Source organism: Anguilla anguilla, chromosome 8 (genome assembly GCF_013347855.1).
Source record: "Anguilla anguilla isolate fAngAng1 chromosome 8, fAngAng1.pri, whole genome shotgun sequence".
Lineage (NCBI taxonomy): Eukaryota > Metazoa > Chordata > Actinopteri > Anguilliformes > Anguillidae > Anguilla > Anguilla anguilla.
The window spans coordinates 19,415,310-19,434,263 of NC_049208.1; the positions used below are offsets into that span (position 1 = coordinate 19,415,310).

The 18,954-nt window shown below is 41.0% G+C and overlaps 1 protein-coding gene across 4 annotated transcripts in view; it reads left to right on the top strand.

The window, feature by feature from the left end:
* efr3a (EFR3 homolog A (S. cerevisiae)) overlaps window positions 1-18,954 on the top strand; it is a 108,509-nt gene that overhangs the window by 11,724 nt on the left and 77,831 nt on the right. For 3 of the 4 annotated variants that reach the window (XM_035428813.1, XM_035428814.1, XM_035428815.1), the window contains exon 3: window positions 18,360-18,436. In XM_035428813.1, coding sequence (XP_035284704.1) covers window positions 18,360-18,436 — 77 coding nt within the window. Of the gene's footprint in view, window positions 1-5,448; window positions 5,498-18,359; window positions 18,437-18,954 lie in introns of those variants that run through there. The other variant, XM_035428812.1, reaches the window with a different exon arrangement.

Consider the following 18,954-nt stretch of genomic DNA (forward strand, 5'->3'; position numbering starts at 1 on the left):
ATTACGCAGAAATAGGTCTTTGTCCATTAGAAAACATCAATAAAACATTATTGAGCTCACTGTATACAGTACTATGCATGTACTAAAAATGAATCAAATGTATGAATGAATTCAAAAAGCAGTGATTTTGTGACTTCTCAGGTCCCTGGCTGGAACCTGCCAGAATGAAATCTGCAGCATTGTGTGGGGCTATTTCAGTATCAGCAGTCAGCCAGCTCCACACCTGAAAGGCTCCCTTTATTGTCTTTTTGAAAGGCGTTTGTCGGAATGTGGGCAGCTACTGTAGCGTGCACAGGGAAGGTACGGGGCTGGTTGCCGGGCAGCAACAGAGACGAGGTCATCTGCTGTCTTTCATGCATGATTAAGCCCTTCATCAACAGACTGCAGAGGGATGCCGGCCTCTAGCTCCCTGATTGGAGAGAAGCCACTGTTGCTTCTCTGGGGTCTGTCAGATCTCAAACAGACCACCAGGGATAGAAAATATTACAGAAACGATATATCTGTATGCTGTATGGGCAGCATATACGAAGTATACAGAAAATCAAGAATATGACATTTAAGCATACTGTATGCTTGGTACTAAATTCATTCTGAATTCTGATGTGTTGGATTATACAGTATCAGATTGACATATGCCTATAATTTATAGTTTATGGCTGTATGACCATTTTATATTAAAGGGAGTAGCTGGTAGTTGGGAATTGCATTAAAGGGAGAATGCAAACCACACATCACTTTCTTGTTGGCCAGCCAGAACAGCACTTATTGTAATGCAGCTTACTGTTCAGCCTGCATTCCTGAGCTATTTGCTTAAATACTTTTCAATATCGATACTGATGAACTGCCAGAGCTGTGGCATTATCGCACTGTGGGCGATTTCAGATTGAATATTGCAGTATTCACTGATGGAAATTCCAAGATGAATCTGAGTTTTCTTTAGAAAAAAAAAATGTATTCCTGAATTTCTGTAGGCCTCTAGACCATATGTCTGGAATTTGGCCATACCCATGCTTATGCTGACATTTCATTGCACTGTTATCTGTTATATAAATACAATACTGGATTATATGTTCTCTAAATTCAGCAATATATGAGACCACATTTACATTCTGATAACTCAATCTTTTGGATAAGTCACTAATGAATTTGACTTGACTATAAGGTTCTTCTCATGAATCACTAATGTGCAATGTGATGCATGACATCTTTGTATTTTGCTTGGTTAAAATTGAGAAGGATGAAAAAACACTTTGGTACAATTATGTAATTTATGTAAGGATTTATTCCTAATCCCTTCCCTTTCATTTATGTATAGTGTTATATATATTTATGTGTTTATGCACACACACACAAAGTATTATTTGTGATTATTATTTGTGTGTACAGCTAATAAATATCATATTTGCTCAGAAACTATATAAATGTCAGCTTTATTTGAAAGACTGAAAACGAAGGAAATTTCAAAGGATTCAACGGTGTGCAAATTAAAAAAGGCTTTAGAGGAGGAGAAAGCAAGAAGTGGCATTAACAGTGGCATGTGGTTTACTGAAAGAATGTGGTTAATATAGTCTCTTTTCCACCGCGTGGTACTGGCTCGACTCGACTCTGCTTGACTTTTTTGGTTTTCCATCGGGAAAAACTTGTGGATAGTACTTGGTACCTGGTACATTTTTTTGGTATGACCTCCGTTGAGGTTCCAAGCGAGCTGAGGCGATACCAAAAGGTTACGTGAAAACACTACAGACCACTGATTGGTCAGAGATAATCGTCACTAGAATCGTCGCTTTTGCGCAACCAGAGTCGTCTCGATGTCTGAGCTCTGATGTAGGATTTCCCAAACTCTCCTGTTTTTTTCAGCAGTCTTTTGTCTTGCTGCCTCTTCTGAAACAAAATTTGTCTCCTTGCTGTGACAAACAGCCACATACCGAGAATCAAGTACACCGTCCCTTCGATATTCTCCATTGTTCTTGTGTGTGTCGCGTTGAAGATGATGTCACGGTAGTTTCATGCGGCGTTGCTATGACGACCAGCTACATTGACGGGGGTACTATCTGCAGTGGAAAACGAAGTACCTGGCACCGAAAGCGAGTAGAGTCGAGTAGAATCAAGTCGAGTTGAGCTGGTACCATGCGGTGGAAAAGCGGCTTATGTACTTCTAACTGCTGCACTCAAACAGCAGAAAACAGCCCAGGTCTGTCTTGTGTACATGAGCTGGATTATGTTTGTGGCCTCTCGCATTCTGATCCATCAAGAAATTGCACTCAAAACAACTTTAATCTTGAGTTGGTTTAATGCATAAAGCACAGCTGCAAATGGCTCTACCGAAAGGGAAGAGGTTTACAATCGCTCAAAGGCAACCTATGGTACTCCATAGGTTTTCCTTTTGAGCCTCAATCATTAAAAAAACGATTTCACATCAAAGCAATCGCACGTTCTGAGAGTACTAGAAGGCAAGGGTAGGGAATAAATCGGATGTTTTCAGTCAATTGCAAAGGAATTTCTGACTATGTAAGCTGATAAATTCTTTGATGGGGTGGGTCATGTATTGCTAATGATGTATGTGAATGGTGAAGAAGCTGTGTGTGTGTGTGTTTTATTTTTTGATTCGGTATGACAGAGCTGAAGTGCAGATCATCTCCTCAGACTGAGGCCTTGCCCAAAGACACGCTCCAAATTCAATCTGCAGTAGTGTCCATTCTGTTCGGTTCCTGCACCAATGTGAATGCACCTCTGTCTGTTTGTGTTAATTATGTGCTAAAAATTTTTCCAAATGCAATATTCCTTAATATAGGAACAGTCAAGAAATTGAATTTAATATGGTTGCCTGACACTTGTATACACTTGAAATTTTAATATATTTTTGTTATAATATATTACATTTTTTTACTTCTGTTAATTTCTCTCAAAGGGTAGCTGAAATGCAAATTAATCTTATTTCATGAGCAACGGTTGAAAGCGGAGGTTTTTCCAGAGTATAGAGAAGAGATTTAATTGAATCTTACTGTACTTAGATGGACGATAGCTGTAAAAGGTTTGTGCTTGTTGGTGCTTTTATTTTATCTTTCAAAAATTAAAACAGACTAAAAATAAATAGTATAGTTGCAGGATAGCAAAATTCCCTACTCTTCCGTCCTGGTCGTCCTGAGGACCCAGAGTAGCCTGTGCATCACTGACATTCAAGATACTCAATGTATGAGACTGCCAAGCTCATCGGCTGCATGGACCCACAAGTTAACATTTTTATCCTTCTCACTGTGCATTTGTTCATGGGTGTGTATAGATTTGATCTGCTCCTTAGCAACCCAGATCATTATTATAGCTATTATATAACTCATTTAATCACCTCCCAGCACTGCAAGTGTTCGTAACTTCACCATATATGATAAATATGTAATTTTGTTGTGATTTACTGTATTATGAAATAGAGAAATGAAGTTACAGGTTTCTTGTTGGGTAGCTGATGCAGATGTTAAATCACCGGGCTATGTCTGCTGTCTTGAGCAACCCTAGTCCAGAACATGTTCCTCCTCTCTTGAATTCAGCCACACTCTAGAACTAAGCAGTGGAATCAAGACAATAATTTATCAAATTAGGTAGATCTGAGGTTTGAATGAAAACCTGCAGACACTGTGGCTGACGGGGCACAGAGTTTAGGAATCCAGCTCAGACTGCCTTGACTTGAGCCGCGGGCTGTTAGCAAATCATTGGGATTTGACAATTTAATGTTGTCAGAAAATAGAGCCGTGGAAGCAATAAAACAAATATATAGCCCATTACATTAATATTGACAATGGATGTTTGTTTTCAGTAATTGTTTGTCTCTTGAAATATGGTCTACTAGGCAGTTTTAAGGCTCCGATTCAATCAAAATCTTGACTCGCCAGCTATAATCGCGTCCTGCAAGCCAGCAATAGCGATGTTTCACTGTCAGGTCAATCTCATAATAGTCAGACATATTTTATTTGGGCCATGAGCACTATGTCTGATTTAAGTTCAGGCTCTTATATTCATGGTTGTTCGGTCGACTTTATGCCTGGATCTTTTTTCCCCTTATTTGAGCCATAAACTGTGAGGTTCATTATAAATAAAAGTTAACAGACAAACATATTTCTTCACTGACTTAGTTCAAGGAGTTGCTTTTTTTCTCGTACTGTTGTACAATACAGATATTTCTCCTGGGTGAAAAACATTGGTAACTGACTTTTTGAGTTGAAGGTAATGCTCCACACAAAATAAATCCGCATTTTATGGTGTTGTGTTTTGCATTCTTTCATTTTTCATCCTCTATCAAAAACTTGGCCACATTTTGTGATTTCACTCACCTTTCGTTCTTGTTTAAAAAAAATGTTAATTCAACTCCAGTTGTATTCCTCACCGATCATAATTGAAAAAATCTTGATAATTTGACAATTCGTCATCATTAATAAACTTGCTCTTTCTTATTGTGTAGTCATGAACAGTGACATCAGCTGAGGCTAGATAGGCCTGCAGCTCTTTGTATGTTCTTCTGGGATCTTTTTTGTATGCAATAATAGAGGGGAAATCAGGAAGGGGAAAATATTTGTTCACAGTAATGTAAGTAGCAGAGTGTCCACTAGTTCACGATCTGCAAGAAACTGGCTTTCTATGTCATTCCTGATAAAAAAAAAAAAATCTGCAGAGGTCCATGCTGCAGTAGTGCTGGAGTGCTACCCTGGAACAGTTTATATAATGAAAATGTTGATGGACTAGTAACAGATTCATGCATCAGAAAATGCATGCACCGTTGGTTTCTTTCCTCAATTTAAAGCAGTTTTCCTGTGTTGCCTGATTTCAACAATCTCTTTACCACATCTCAACACGGAAAAAGTAAAAAATAGATCATAGCCTCACTGTACTGCGGCTGAAGATATTGCTTTCATGAATGCAGGCTAGCAGTTTGTACCTTTAAGTCCAGGCATTGGAATGTGACCAGGGGGTCATGCTTTTAGAATGGACTGAATGCTGCAATTTTATCCCTCAAAATTGTGCTTTTGTAAGCCTGTCATCATGGACAAAAACAGCAATTGGATGATCCATTTTCCAGCTGGCAATAGTGGCCTGACTAACGGTTAGCATTGTCCAACATTATCATGGACATGGAAAGCGGAGGGAACCTTGCCAGCCATGGCCACTATCCTTATGTGCGAGGACCCACATCATTTGCACTAGTGTCAGCAGTGGGAGCTAAAGGACAGGGAATCAATCTGGAGGGAAGATTAATTGGACCCTGAGGTTTAGCGGCATGCTGTGCTCATAAAAAGGGGTTGTTGCCAGTGAGGAATATTCTTCATGCTTTATTAATGACTCTCCAAGCAACCCAACAAAGTCCTTTTTCCCCCTGCCCTTTCTGAATTTTAAACACCCTCTGCACAAAGCCAGGTAATCTTTCCTCATCAGCTGTCAATGCATTTCTCCTCCTGGGCTCTGAGAGGCATGACTGAAGAACTGGCAGATCTATGGCTCTATTTGACTGAAGGTAGGCACACTCTCTTTGCTATGATTGCCCAGGTCTGACAGGAAGAGATTATGTATCAGACACTTATGAGGTTGCACAAAAACCAAAGAGGAGGCTGTTAACGGGTTCATCGGAAACTGAGAGGTTGTTTAGGAGCATAATTGGAGTCCTGTGTGACTGTAGAATGCAAACGGGCGTGGATACCATCATTTGAGAATGAGGTAATTTGGTGGAGCGGCTGAGTAAGGGAACATCCATCTCCATTTGAAGTGCTGGATAGCATGCTATCTCTCACCACTCCTTTGGAATAGCAATGATTCTTGAGGATGTACCCACTGTCCGTTTATGCACTTGTTTGTGTGTGTGTACATGCACGTGTCTGCGTGTGGGTGCATTTGTATGTGCATGTACTATGGCAGTTGATTTGGCCATTACTTGGCACTTAATTTCACAAGGTGAACTGTTTGTTGTTGAAATGGAGGCAGCCCCCCCCCCCCCCCAACCCCACCCAAAAAAAGTCCAGTGTGGGATTTGGAGCCTTCTTTAGATCTGTACAGAAGTTTGCCATCCTGCTTACTGAAGCGCAGGAGTGGATGCTGTCAGAAACCGAAACCATCTGTCCTCCCACGCATGCTGCAGGGCTCTGCAGTTTCAATGTCATCTCCCTGACCTTTTCCAACTGAGGCTGTCTCAGCCCTCCCTCGTGTTGCCTGTTTACGGAATTTCCCTCATAAATTGTTGAGGTGTTCACATCAGGTCTCCCTGCTGGCTAAGGAAAGGACATCAGCTCGGTCGGAAAGCATTTCAGCGCAGTGTTTATGGACTTTGTTATCTCAGGATAATAGCACCCAGTGGTAGTCATTAATGGCCCCATTAGGTTTTTGTTGCCAGAATCAAACTGCAAATTCCAAATGTCCTTCCAGGTCACAGGAGTTACGGAGAAACTGCACAGATGTGGGAACAAATGGCTGCCATGAAAAACGTGCAGTTCTACTTTAATTGGAAATTGGAATTGAATTGGGTTGGGATAGTGGTTGACTGGATGTGTATACAAAAATCTGCAAGAATTCATTTGAAGCAGAAAGCCTAATTACCAGGCGGAGAGTACATTCCTGGCTGAATTAATTAGGTGGACAGATTTACTGGTGTCCTGACTTACTCTCATAAAGTAGTTCACAAAGGCAAAATACACATAGATACATTGCAGTTTGCACATAAATAACAAGCACATATACCATGAATCATCCAGCTCCTATTCACAAATTCTAAGTGTGAATTTATTAATATTATCAGAATTGATGTTGTGCACCCACCAGAACATAGCTAACTCACTAACAGAATTCTGTTAGTACAAGATCCATCACTCAAATGTTAGTCCTGCATATATACATACTATTCATGCTTTTTTTCATGCTAAATAAAATAATATTTTTAAGCCGAGGAAGCCTTGCTTGTACACAACACTTCATCAACAATAGACTACATGGTTAGAGTATGAGTATGTAGGGCTGAATACAAAAGTTTGAAAAAGGACTGCCCATCAGTGCTCATTGGATTACACAGGATGTATAAGGGCCAAATAGTTCAGGAAACATGCAATTTCATGGTATTTACAGTAAGGGAAGTATAAGTAGTGTTCTCCAGTGTGCATGCAAGCTCTTTGAATTCATTTCTGTTTTACTTATTTCAAACAGGTGGGGTTACAAGGTTAAAAAGAAAAGCAAGGAGGCAAGGATCTCAAGGTGCATGAAATAAAGCACTTGTTTATCAGACCCACCAGGATTTTGAGGGGCTTTTTTTGTGAAAATTACTTAATTTGCAGCAGCTTTTTAAAAATGTGCGATATAATTTGTGGTGTTTTTTGTGTTGTTGTTTTTTTTACGTTCATTGTGGGAATGAATGTAAATTGCAATCAGTGGCAAAAATGTTGTTATAAAAATATTATAAAATGACCATGCAAAGGCATATCTATGGTGCACTGGCAATCTCTGTCTTTACGCACTTTTGCCGAATTTGTGCACCTTCACCTGTATTTGTTATTCTAAAATGTGTTTGGGAAGTTTCTGGGCGTGGTTCCAGAGCCTGTGGTTTGGGATCAGTTTTCAGCGGTGTCTGTTGCTAGCTAGCTAGTTGCTGCAATGGCTGAGGCAAAGCCTAGATATAGTGAAGCAAAAAGCTATGTTACATAGCTAGATGACCAAAGTCGGGTACTCGGGGTGAGTGGGCAGGGTTGAAGATGGAGGAGGCGACTTATAAACACAGGACCACAGCAAGGCTAAAAAATCCTGCATATTATGTGTTTAACAAAAATTTAAATGAACTCTAAATTTTTCAAACTTTGAACATTCCACCACAGTGAGAACAGTTCATGTTATTCATGCCAGTGTGATCAGTGCGGAGGTGATTTTTTTTTTTCCTGCAAGAAAGCATTTTTGTTGATGTATGTTTTTATTGGATAATGGTCGATAATTATGTCTCTGCGTTAGACAGTTTATGCATAGATTGTGATTGCATTTTTTCTAAACATTTTTTTCTGATTTGACCAGTATATGCAGAAATATTACAGTGATGGTGGCCTGAAGTGCTTTTTTAAAAATTTACTATCTCTAATCCCAGATTTGGAATGCCCAGTTTGGTAATTATGTACCAAGTGTGCCCATATTATATGCTTGTACATAGTTTGGTGAAAACAACTCAGGGTTATCCTCTGGAACATGCGGAGCCAGCCAGATGCTTCTTTTCACATTGCAGGAACAAGCTGCACATGCGCAGAGTTAGGATGGAGGAAACCCAATCATATACATGCACAGAGAACAAGCCACAGGTGCTCGGATGTCCAACAAGGGGGGTCGGTCGAGTGAACACTGAACACTACTATCCCTACTGACTGAATCCCAATGAACTGAATTGCAATGCCAATCGTGCTCCACCTCTGCAGGGTTGCCGGCCATAGTCGGATCACTGTACTTTTACCTAGTGAGCTGCGCAGCATCCCCAGCCTGAAGTGCTTTTAAATTTGAAAGAATGACCTGGAATGTTGGATGCATTTTTTGGCTGCTCTGTGAAATTCATCATATTGAAGGGTATGGGGAGCATGGGCAAAAAGGTATATATAGGTCACATGGTGGTTGGTCTCAGTATTCTGCCTTTGTACTCCTGTCCTGAATAGATGGTCTGGCTTTTGAAATTACCACCTGGCCCAGGAATGGATATCCAGGGATTTAAGAAGTCTTCCTATTTCTGATGCCATGCTGCACAGATAATAGGAAGCCTGGTGTTTGTTCTTATGTCTATAAACTCCCCAGAGATGAGGAAAGGCTAGTGTCATTTATAGATTGACTTGGGTTTAATATGCTGGCAGCATGGGAGAACTCAAAGCAGTCAGATGTCCCTCAGACGTTGAAGATGGTGCAGATTTTTTTTTTGATTGCAGGTTTAGACAAACATTCATTAACCTTTGGTAACCTTGTAATAGAGATGACCTTGGGGCCTCAGCCCTAAGGATTAGAGATCATTCAGAACTGGAAATCTCAGGGGATGATGGACAGGCAAGATAAGGGAATAGGCCGCAGCTGCAGGTCAAAGACAAGGCAGTAACACGGGTCTTTAGAACGTCAGTGTCCTCCCATTCATACAGACCTGTAGAATGGACCCATAGCACACTAAAAACCATAACAAAGCACGCTGATTATGCCAGGCACTGCAGGGAACAGACATAAGAGAAGATTAGGTTCCCCAATGGAAAGGAGCAGGGGAATTCCAAGGACACTTTCCATATTCAGGTCCATCTCAAAGTCCTTTTCTGAGAATCACCAGAGATTAAGACCAGCAGAGCACTGGCAACCGCTAAAATTACTTTTGAGAAAACGTCATTGCCTTATAAATTTAGATAGCAGCAGGGCTGTGTTGTATTGTGCTATGCAGACAGAGATTTATAGGTCATCATCTATTTTACATGTGGCCTTCCCTTCAAGGTTCACAAATCTTGGTGCCATACAGGGGACACCTGAAGCAACTGGATGAAGTACCACAGTGTCAGCTTTTATGCAATCAAGCAGTTGTGTCTGTTGATTTAGAGAAGAAGTAATAATTTGAGACTCAACTATGGTTATAGCATTCAGTTTTGGAATTTTCTGCAGTCTGTGTTTTTGTCTGTATGACTGTGTTTCAGAATCATTGCTAGCAGCACTCCAAGCAGGGTGTTATGTGAGCTCTCACAAAGAATTTTACTATAAATAATAATGCCCAGCGTTTGATTTTCTGGCAACTTTGGTTATTATGATGCACAATTGTACATTCTGACATTTTATATAGAACAGCTAAAGCGTTTTTTGTTTTTTGTTTTTTTTTAACAAAAAATCCATGTGTAGAGATTAATATTTAGTATTTGTGGTCTAAGCCCACTGAACTTGGGTGGGCAGAGCAGGTTGGCAGAACAGGCCAGTGGTTTTATGTTAGAATTCAGTTGTTAAGAATTAGTCTAAACTCCTTGAAGGTGAGCGTGGTGAGTGGACTGGTTTTGTCACTTAGCTGAAGTCATGCATGTCTCAATTTTTCCTGGTGCTGGCAGTCGGCAAATGTTATGAGCTTATCAGAGATAGCTATTTACCTGAGAAATGAGACAAAGTAACCAACAGACATTCTCCTGTATACAGGTCTGTGTACAGTAACCAATCTTTAGTAGTAAACCACTAGGTTTTCACTTTATAAAAATGGAAAGTGAATTACTCATTTATCGTGTTGATTATTGGACTTGTGGAACCATGTTGCTTTTGGTGTATTTAACTGTAGCAGCAAAAAGATGCAGTAGCTTTTCTTTTTTGTCTTGGAGGTAAGAGGCAGTTAAAAATAACATGCATCCAGACATATTTAGTAACAGCTAGCTAAGTAAGACAGTAAGTACCCTAAACATATATAGCAGGCAATGTTGTTACCTAGCAGCACTAATTTATTATCCATCATGCTATCTCTTTCTGTTTACATACTGTATATTCAGATTTTTATGGTATGAAATTAACCAAGAAGAAGCCAGTCTGGGTTTTAATGTGCATTATTTTGCTCTGTAACACTTAGGACCTCCTAACTAATGCATTTCAATAACACTCACATAGCTGGATAAAGCGTAGCAGCATTCTTGCCAGATCTGCATGGTTGTCTTTCTTGGCCAGTCCCTTGGGTCCTTGTCACAGTAAGCCATGTGCAGTGTGTGACTGATGGGCTTCCCTTTTGCACAGTATCAAACCACTCCTCCTCCCCCCCCACTTTCCATACATTGCATTTAATGAAATGTCACTGCAAAATCCTATCATAATCTTCACATGCAACACTGGGTAGACGCATGCAAATCTATTTTCCGTGTGTCCACAATGATTGATTGCAATTCTGTATGTCTCTGTCAGCACTAATAATGTCTCGACTTAGTCGTGTCTGTGAAAAAGCAGCTTATAAAATGTGATAATTTTGGAAATATAACATTGGCAGTCAAGTGACATTTCATCATAAACCAGCTTTTTTTGCTCCTGAGGTCCCAAGAATTAATCGGAGCAACACTTTCATCATCCAGCTTAGAAATCACATGGATTTTGCAGATTAAAAATGTACTGGCATGGAGCTCCACACACTAATTGAAATTTTCCAATGATGAGTACCACTGGGGTCTACTAAAAGGGAATCTTGTAAAGATACCTTGCCCAGCACAATTAACCTTGTTGGAAATTTTGTTACTGCTTTGTTCAGAAAGCAGCTCTTGTTCTTTTAAAATATTTTCAAAATATATGAGCGAATGGAACATATTGTTAAATTAATTTTCAAGAAGTTTCGATCTTAAACTCTGTACGTAGAGTCGTACTGAAAAACATGAAATAGTTCTTCACATTACTGAATAACCCATATAACTGGATCTTATTAATTTTATGATCATTTAGTGTAAAAAAGACAAATGATAAGCAATACAAAACTATTAAAGGTTATGAGTATTTTACAGAGAGTACAGTATGTGGCCTTCACAAGGGTTTATTTGACATAATAAGGACCACCAAATATGTAATTCTGTAATTCACATTAGCCTACCCCCCATTAATTCCATATTTGCAGAAGGCCACATTGCACCATAGCTGCTGTAAATAAAGGAAATGATTAACCTTGGCTCTCGCTGCTCTCTGATCCATTGTGACCTTGACAGCTCCCAGGGAAAGATGTAGTGCACATGATGGTCATGCAGGAAAAATGTATGCGACCTTCCATTATTTTCCTTCACGGCAAAGCGTATATTTCACTCTGCCCAGTGGTGCTTTCTTCTTCACCATGAAGCCGAGCTCCATCAATGAATTACAGAAGACAAGATGAATATGATGTCCCCTTTCTATGTTTACGCAGGGATGGCCTGTCTCTCTTCTGGCATTTTAATTGAACGCTTAGTGAGAGGATTGGAGAGGATGTGGTCCGCTTCGCTGGGCCATGGAAATTAATGATGTGAGGGTCTTGGGCCGTCGGTCACAAGATTGTCATTTCAACACATAAATGCAGTCCATTAGTGGTCCTATCATTGGCCCATTCATTATTATGCTTTTCTATGTAAAGCACATTAAAGGCATCCCTTTTAGTAGAAACAAGGATTTGCCTGTGGTATACACATAATGTATTAATATTGAAGTCAAGGTCTTAGTCTAGGAAGATACTGATCCTACTGGATCACAACTCGGAAAAGGGTTTGGACGGAAGAAAATATGGTCCATTCCACTTTTAAAAGAAATGCTGGTTGCATTGATTTTTAGAATAGGTTAGTCAGTCTGGAGTTAGGAGAGTGAGTATTAGGCAGGGAGTTATTTCCAGAGCTCTGGAGCCTAATCTTTCATGGCTCCTAAAAAAAAGATCATGTGCATGCTTACTTTTCAAAACAAAACACATTTATATACCTGGAGGGGCTTGAAAGGAACGACCCATCATGCTCACACAAAATGTAACAGAGATTAATATCCCAGGGGAGAAGGAGGGAAGCAACATCCATTTTGTTTTAGAGTAGCAGGCATGGACTCCATTTGAAACCTAACTCTTATTTTCTGTCAATGCTGCATGCTGAATTTTATGCTATTCTGTCCTTTGTTGAGGGGATTTGGTTTCTCCTAGTGCAAGAATAAATTGTAAAGTGCAAGGTGCAATTAAAGTGGATGTTTCAAAAATAAATAATTAAGGTCTTTTACGAAAGCAGCTAAATCAATTTATGCTTAACTACTAGCAGGAAATTAAATTAACAACAAAATAATCCAATCTGATCAAGAGTGATTTTTATTTTCTTCATCGTCTTGGTAATGAAAAGGACAGGGAGGCTGAGGTAATTCACTGCCCAACCGATAACCCCTCTTCACTACTTGAGGCAATTTGACAAGTGAACGGCCACACATAAACAGTCTTGGGTCCACCCTTCCTTTCCGCTGTGGTATATTGATGCATCCCTCTCTTCGATCCTGAGGAGACATCCCATAAGGCAACCCGATACGCTCCAACCGGAGATCGGTAACGACAAACCGGCCTTCCAGCCACATGGGCTGTTAATTAGAGACTCGGGTGAGCGACCGCGCCGGCAGACTGCTATCTTTCACCGAGGACGAGATTCGACCCAACCCGGCGAGCAGGGAGGGAAGTTGAGCTACGTTCCACAAGCCTAGAGGCTGCAGCCCGACGGATTCTCCCCAGCATCTGTGGCCATGAGACGGTACATGCAGGTTTCTCGCTCAGAGGCTGACGGAGCCGTCACCTACAGCCGCGACAGGGAAACAAGCCCTTTCTTGAATTTGGGTAGGTCAGATGCAGAGCTGGTTAACGGGCCACCAGGGCTAGAGGAGGTAAAGCCTCCTGATTCATGTCGGAATAAGCAAATCACCATTAGAAAGTCATTTTCCGGGAGCTCTCGGAAAGTGCTTCTCAATGGTGTGCTTGTTCACTTATGAGTGATTTGTCACTCTTGAAGCAAGCTCATGCATTGTAGCCTTACTATAAATGCTGTGCCTTTCTCTCTTCAACTGTAGCTGATATGCCTTCTTTGTTCTTTCTTTCTTTCTTTTTGTCATAGGAATTTTAAAAAATCTTTTCGGAAGCAAGAGGTTAGTGTGACTTTTGGGAGTAAGCCAGGTTGTAGAAAATGTTGCTTCTTGTGTATTTAGCAGATCTCTTCATTCAAGGAACAATCGAATGCAAAATTATCCAGCTTTCTGGTACCTTCTTTGTGCTTTCCATAGCAACTGTGTAAAATGAGGGGCCAGGAGGTGAATATTTTGAGTAATCGGCAATTCATTTTTGATGGGGAGATGGAAAACAGGATGAGATTGCTTCATTTGCTGTTCCTGCCTCCAAGGTTTTGATGGAAATTGATTAATTTGTCCCACCATGCTGTTTTAAAAGATGTCCCAGTGGCCCTAATGTATACATGTGTTTTGCCAGTCACTGTGAACATGACTGGCATACAGGGTGTTTTTCCATTTTCTTTCATTCATTTGTTTTGTGAATGATTTAAGACACAAATTTATGAAGGGAGGGAGTCTGTTTACAAATGTAATGTTGAGAGTGTTCAGAAATTTTCCCTTGATCAGGGTGTTATTAAGGGGGGTGCCAGATTGTCTCTGGCCTTGCTCACACTGGGTACAGACAGCTGAGGCTCGTAGGGTCAGGCGGCATGAGGATCACGGGGGCCCTGCGAGCCCTTCACCCTGACCTGCAGGTTTGCTTCACCCCTCTCAGGCCTGCCGCCAGCATGGCCAGGATCACATCCGAACCCCAAAAAGTGTGTGCGGTGCCGACCCCAGGATTGCTTTTCTTTTGCAAACGGGGCGTAACTTTGTCGTGTGCAAAACGTGCCGGATGCTGAACCAGGATCAGTGCAGACTGCAACTGGGGGAAGATACCGAGCTGTGATACTGAGTTTGGAAGGTTACAGCTTTGAAAATGGGCCTTTTGCAGGACTGACGTTTCATTGACCCATGATTGTGTGCTGTTGATCCAAGTTTGTAACATATGCCTCAGTTGCAGTGTCTATGTAATACTGATGCAAGTGTGTTTCAGAAGTGTTGCCTGGGTGAAGTGCTGGTGGAATATTGATTTAGGTGGGGTACAGATATTGCTCTGGCAAGACGCATTACAGGTGTTATTTAAACTCTGCTGTGTTACAGGTGCACTGAACAGGTGTGGTACAGGTTTGCACAAGACAGTACGTACAAGAACAGTCCTCTCCCCACTCAGTGTCCAGGGAGAATGCCCTGACCCAGAATGAATAAGGTTGTTTTTCCGCACACTTGCATCTTCCATCTGCTGTTTGTTTTTAGTGGATATAGGCCGACTGGTGGAAATGTATTTCTCTCACCTCGGCTTTTAGCTGCTGTGAATAAATCAGAGGCACTGCCAAGTGGCTTGGTGCCACTCAGTTAGAAGATTCAGTGGCCTGCAGGTTATTGCAGAAAGCTCTTATATTTTTTTTAATTGAAGACACTGAATGCATCTGTGATGCATAGCTGGTGCGTCCGTTTATGAACAGAAGTGTGCTGTGTAGTTCCCTTCAGTCGAGGCAAGACATTCTGGTTACATAATCAGCATAATGTGGTGTAGTAGGTGAAGATTTTTGGCTTGCAAAGTAATGGGTTTTATTCTCTCTTGTTTAAAATGAGTAAACCAGTGTGGTCAATATGGATGTGAAAACGTATTGGCCTGGTGGACGCATGCAAAGCAAACTCAGTCAAGCAGCAACACGTGTGTAGTGACATGCGTATCGGGTTGTGAAAGGGATATGTCGGCTCGGGCTCTGTCTGGCTGCTCGTATTGCAGCTGTATTTGTTCTGAATCGGTCCCCTCGGCAAATGCTGCCTGCACAAGCCAGTTAAACAAGCACAAGTTGCAATGGCCGCTCTTTCGCTTGTGCTTATCCCTACCGGGTGCGTCATTCCAAGTCTTGATTCAGTGACTAATAAGAGCGGCTGTTGTGTAATGGAAATGAAAGTCCTTGCAAGCCTCTGGGAGTGCCACTGTCCTCTGAGAATTGAGCGGGGGGGGGGAATAAACGGTTTCAGTTTCCTCTGTGGCACTAAATAATTAATCGGCAGTTGAGGACGCTGCTCGAGTATCCTCAGAGAAGCTTGGTGATTTGGGGCAGGAGAAGCATCGAAGAAACGGCGGTAGTCCAGTCGCCAGAGCAACGACAAAAAAGCAGAGGAAGCCTGAGTTTAGTGGCTTTGATTCCCCTCGCAGCACAGGCATGCCGAGGGATGCAGTTAATCACATTTTAATCATAAGAAGTCGCTTGGGAAACATCGGGGGAAATTAGTTTTGGGGATCAGTGTCCTTATAATCCATTTTAATTTACACACGATTATATCGGTGAAATGTTTGCTCTCCTGGCCGTGTCTTTTTACACATGTTGCCAGATCCCTGTGTGTCTAGCTAAAGTAATTTAAACCTGGGGATAATGAAGAGAGCTTTTGCTGCAGTGATTTGACCGTGGGTTCAATCAGTCACTTGTGCTTATCGATGGCAATTCTGTTTGTCTGTGCACAGCGAATGTGTAACCACACATAATCCGCAGTTAAACCCTAGCAACATCAACCTGGTATTTTAATAGTAGTGTCCTTGTTTATTTTTATTTATTTATTTTTTCACATATTTGAGTGAAGCCAGGCCTCTGAAGACAAGAAATTGCACACAATTTACTCATTTAATCTGACTTAAATCTCTGGTCATCACTGTGAACCACTGGTCAAGTTGCCGTTGACCTTAAATCTGTTGCTGTCATCAAAGTAAAAAATTTGGACTTCAGCCAACTGTCGCAAATAAATAACATAATTAATAACATACACAGACTCATTCATTATTTACCAAAGGCTCTGCCTCCTGTGCTCTAATAAGGGAGGTAATTGCTATGTTCATAATGAACATGTTTAAGCCAGACCTTTAAAGGTTGACTGTCGACGGGACCATGAAATGAACATTAATGAATTGCATTAATCTGCAGCCCTGCGGGACTGTGCATTTGTATGCTATAAAATGTCTTTGACGGTGTATTGCTGACCACACCTGAGAAGAGCTCTCATTAAACAAACCGAATCCAAGAACGCTGTGCTTCAGAAATGCAGTACAAGCTGTATTTAGCTTGTTTTAAAAAGAGAATTTCGTCTGCACGTCTGATGGCTGGAGTTACTCGAAAGATCCCTAAGCAGGTGCTGTTTGTAATGTCCATCTCACTCTGGTCAATCTCTCTCTCTTTGTCTCTATCTGGCTATGTATCTCTCTCTCTCTCTTTGTCTCTTTCTCTCTCTTCCTCCTCCCCCCTTTCATATTAGCTATGCTTTATTTCTGGAAATCCATGGCAGTCTGTAGCTCTCTGAAGTCCACCTCTCCTAAAGACCAGCCTGGATACAGGCAGAATGCTTCTCATCAGGAGATTTCACAGATTTAGGGAGGACGGGATCCCGTGCATTGCAGTGCTTGCCATCGATCTGCTTCATAGGTTTGAGCTATGCGTCCTTATCGATTTGCGCATAAGATCGCGCACAGCTCTATGATTTGGCATTGATCTATGGTGTAAGGCCTTTTCTTGCCACGTGACCTTTAGAGCACAGTCGCCGGTTTCCGTCCGTTACGTGTAATCCGTAAACTGCACTCAGTTTGACAGTTCATCGCTGATGCTCTGCCTATACTATATATAGACTGCAGCTGAATTTGAAATGAGCTAACTTCAGTTGAGGTGGGTGGAATGAAACATATTCCTCCATTGGGGAATTAATTTGTTTGGAAGAAAGGAATTCAGTTTTTGGGTCAGGATTGGGGGTTGGGGGGCAGGACTTGTCCTCTGGTGATTGTTTTGTCTTTTGTTTTTTAATGCATCTGGCTGATAGTGTTTTGCACAAGAGCCTACCATGACACATATTATGTCACCCAAAGATTTGGATGTATTGCCTCCTGTCCTTGCTGGCAGCCGTAATTGACCATAACACAAACAAATTGAATTTTGGAGCTTTGCCTGAAGCAAGTATTGGATGCCAACTGCTCAGCATACATCTCATTTTGATGTTAAGAAATGTGTTGTTTTTCAGTCTTATTATTTTTATCTGTCCTGCGCTATATCCTGGAATTGGAAATACAGGGGAAAAAATGGTTCTTCATATAATATTTGTCCTGAAAATGATGTCATCAAGCTTATTAATCCTAGTAACACAGAGGCTTCTTAACTTCTCAAGCTTAATTACATTTCTTAAGGTTTTGTTTGTTTGCACACGTTGTTCAGTTTGTTGCCCTCCATTTGTCCTGTGGTTCTTGAACATCAATACAAAATCCAAATCTTTGCATATGCAAGTTCCAGGCTATATGGCATGACCTTGGAAGTTTTTTCAAGTAACATCACTGAACAGACTTATTTCAGGATGAACCATTTTGTTCAGGCTCTGGTTGTTGGCTTTGGGAAGAAGCTCTAACTCCAATCCCTGCTACTCTGGCTCAAACCTTAACAAATGTATTGCAGAATCAGGATCAGCGATTATGTCTTCTACAGACTCATCAGAGTCATCTGAGTCATTGATAATTTCCTTTGTTTCAGAATCAAATATTTCAATGCTGTCCATTTCTTTCATATTTTAAACCAAGTGCTGTCCTTTTCTAACCTTTTCAACCTAACGGTATAATAGCAGAGCTGTTTGTGTTCCTGTGACATCACACATTGCAGAAGTCATTTTCCGGCGTGACATCAGGTGTTTCCATCAGCAGTGATCAATTTGTCAAATGTGTAGGCGTACTAACCGTGATTTCAGCTTAATTTAACGAAAAACCTCTAGATATCTTTGGGGGATGCTGTTACGTGGTGCTTACCCTTTAACAAAAGGATCTGTGTTTGTTCTTTTTCCTTTCCCAGGTGTATGCGGCTGCTGTGGCCCCCTGAGGCCTCGCTACAAACGCCTGGTTGACAACATCTTCCCCGAAGACCCAAAAGTGAGTGCCCATTGTCACTCTTCAATGACTGGCATGACCCTGAACTCGGCCTGCTTTGAGGAGAGGAGTCACAGCCTTTCTAGCAATAACCACTCGCTATGCTTTCTGGGCTCTGCTTTTATGAATATCTATTTACTTTCTTCGTGGTATTTTGTATTTAATATTACATGAACATTTTATGTAACATTTGATGTAACCCTAAATATGTATCACCAGTTTTGAGATGTAAATGCTTCATACGATATTTCATCACAGTTCCAGAAGTATATGACGGTTAATTTTACATTTTTTATTGATAAGCTCTAAGCATCATTATGTATTGCTCATTTGGCTCGCATCAACTGAAGGAAAATGTTTCGTTAATCTATAAACATAACATAATGACGAGAACAAGCCGTTCAGCCCAACGATGCTCGCCATTTTCATCAAAGGTAACCCACCATTGTACCCCTAGGCACGGTGGTTTCAGCTTTCAAACATACTCACACTTTAAGTTTTACTCACAGAACTCCATTTAA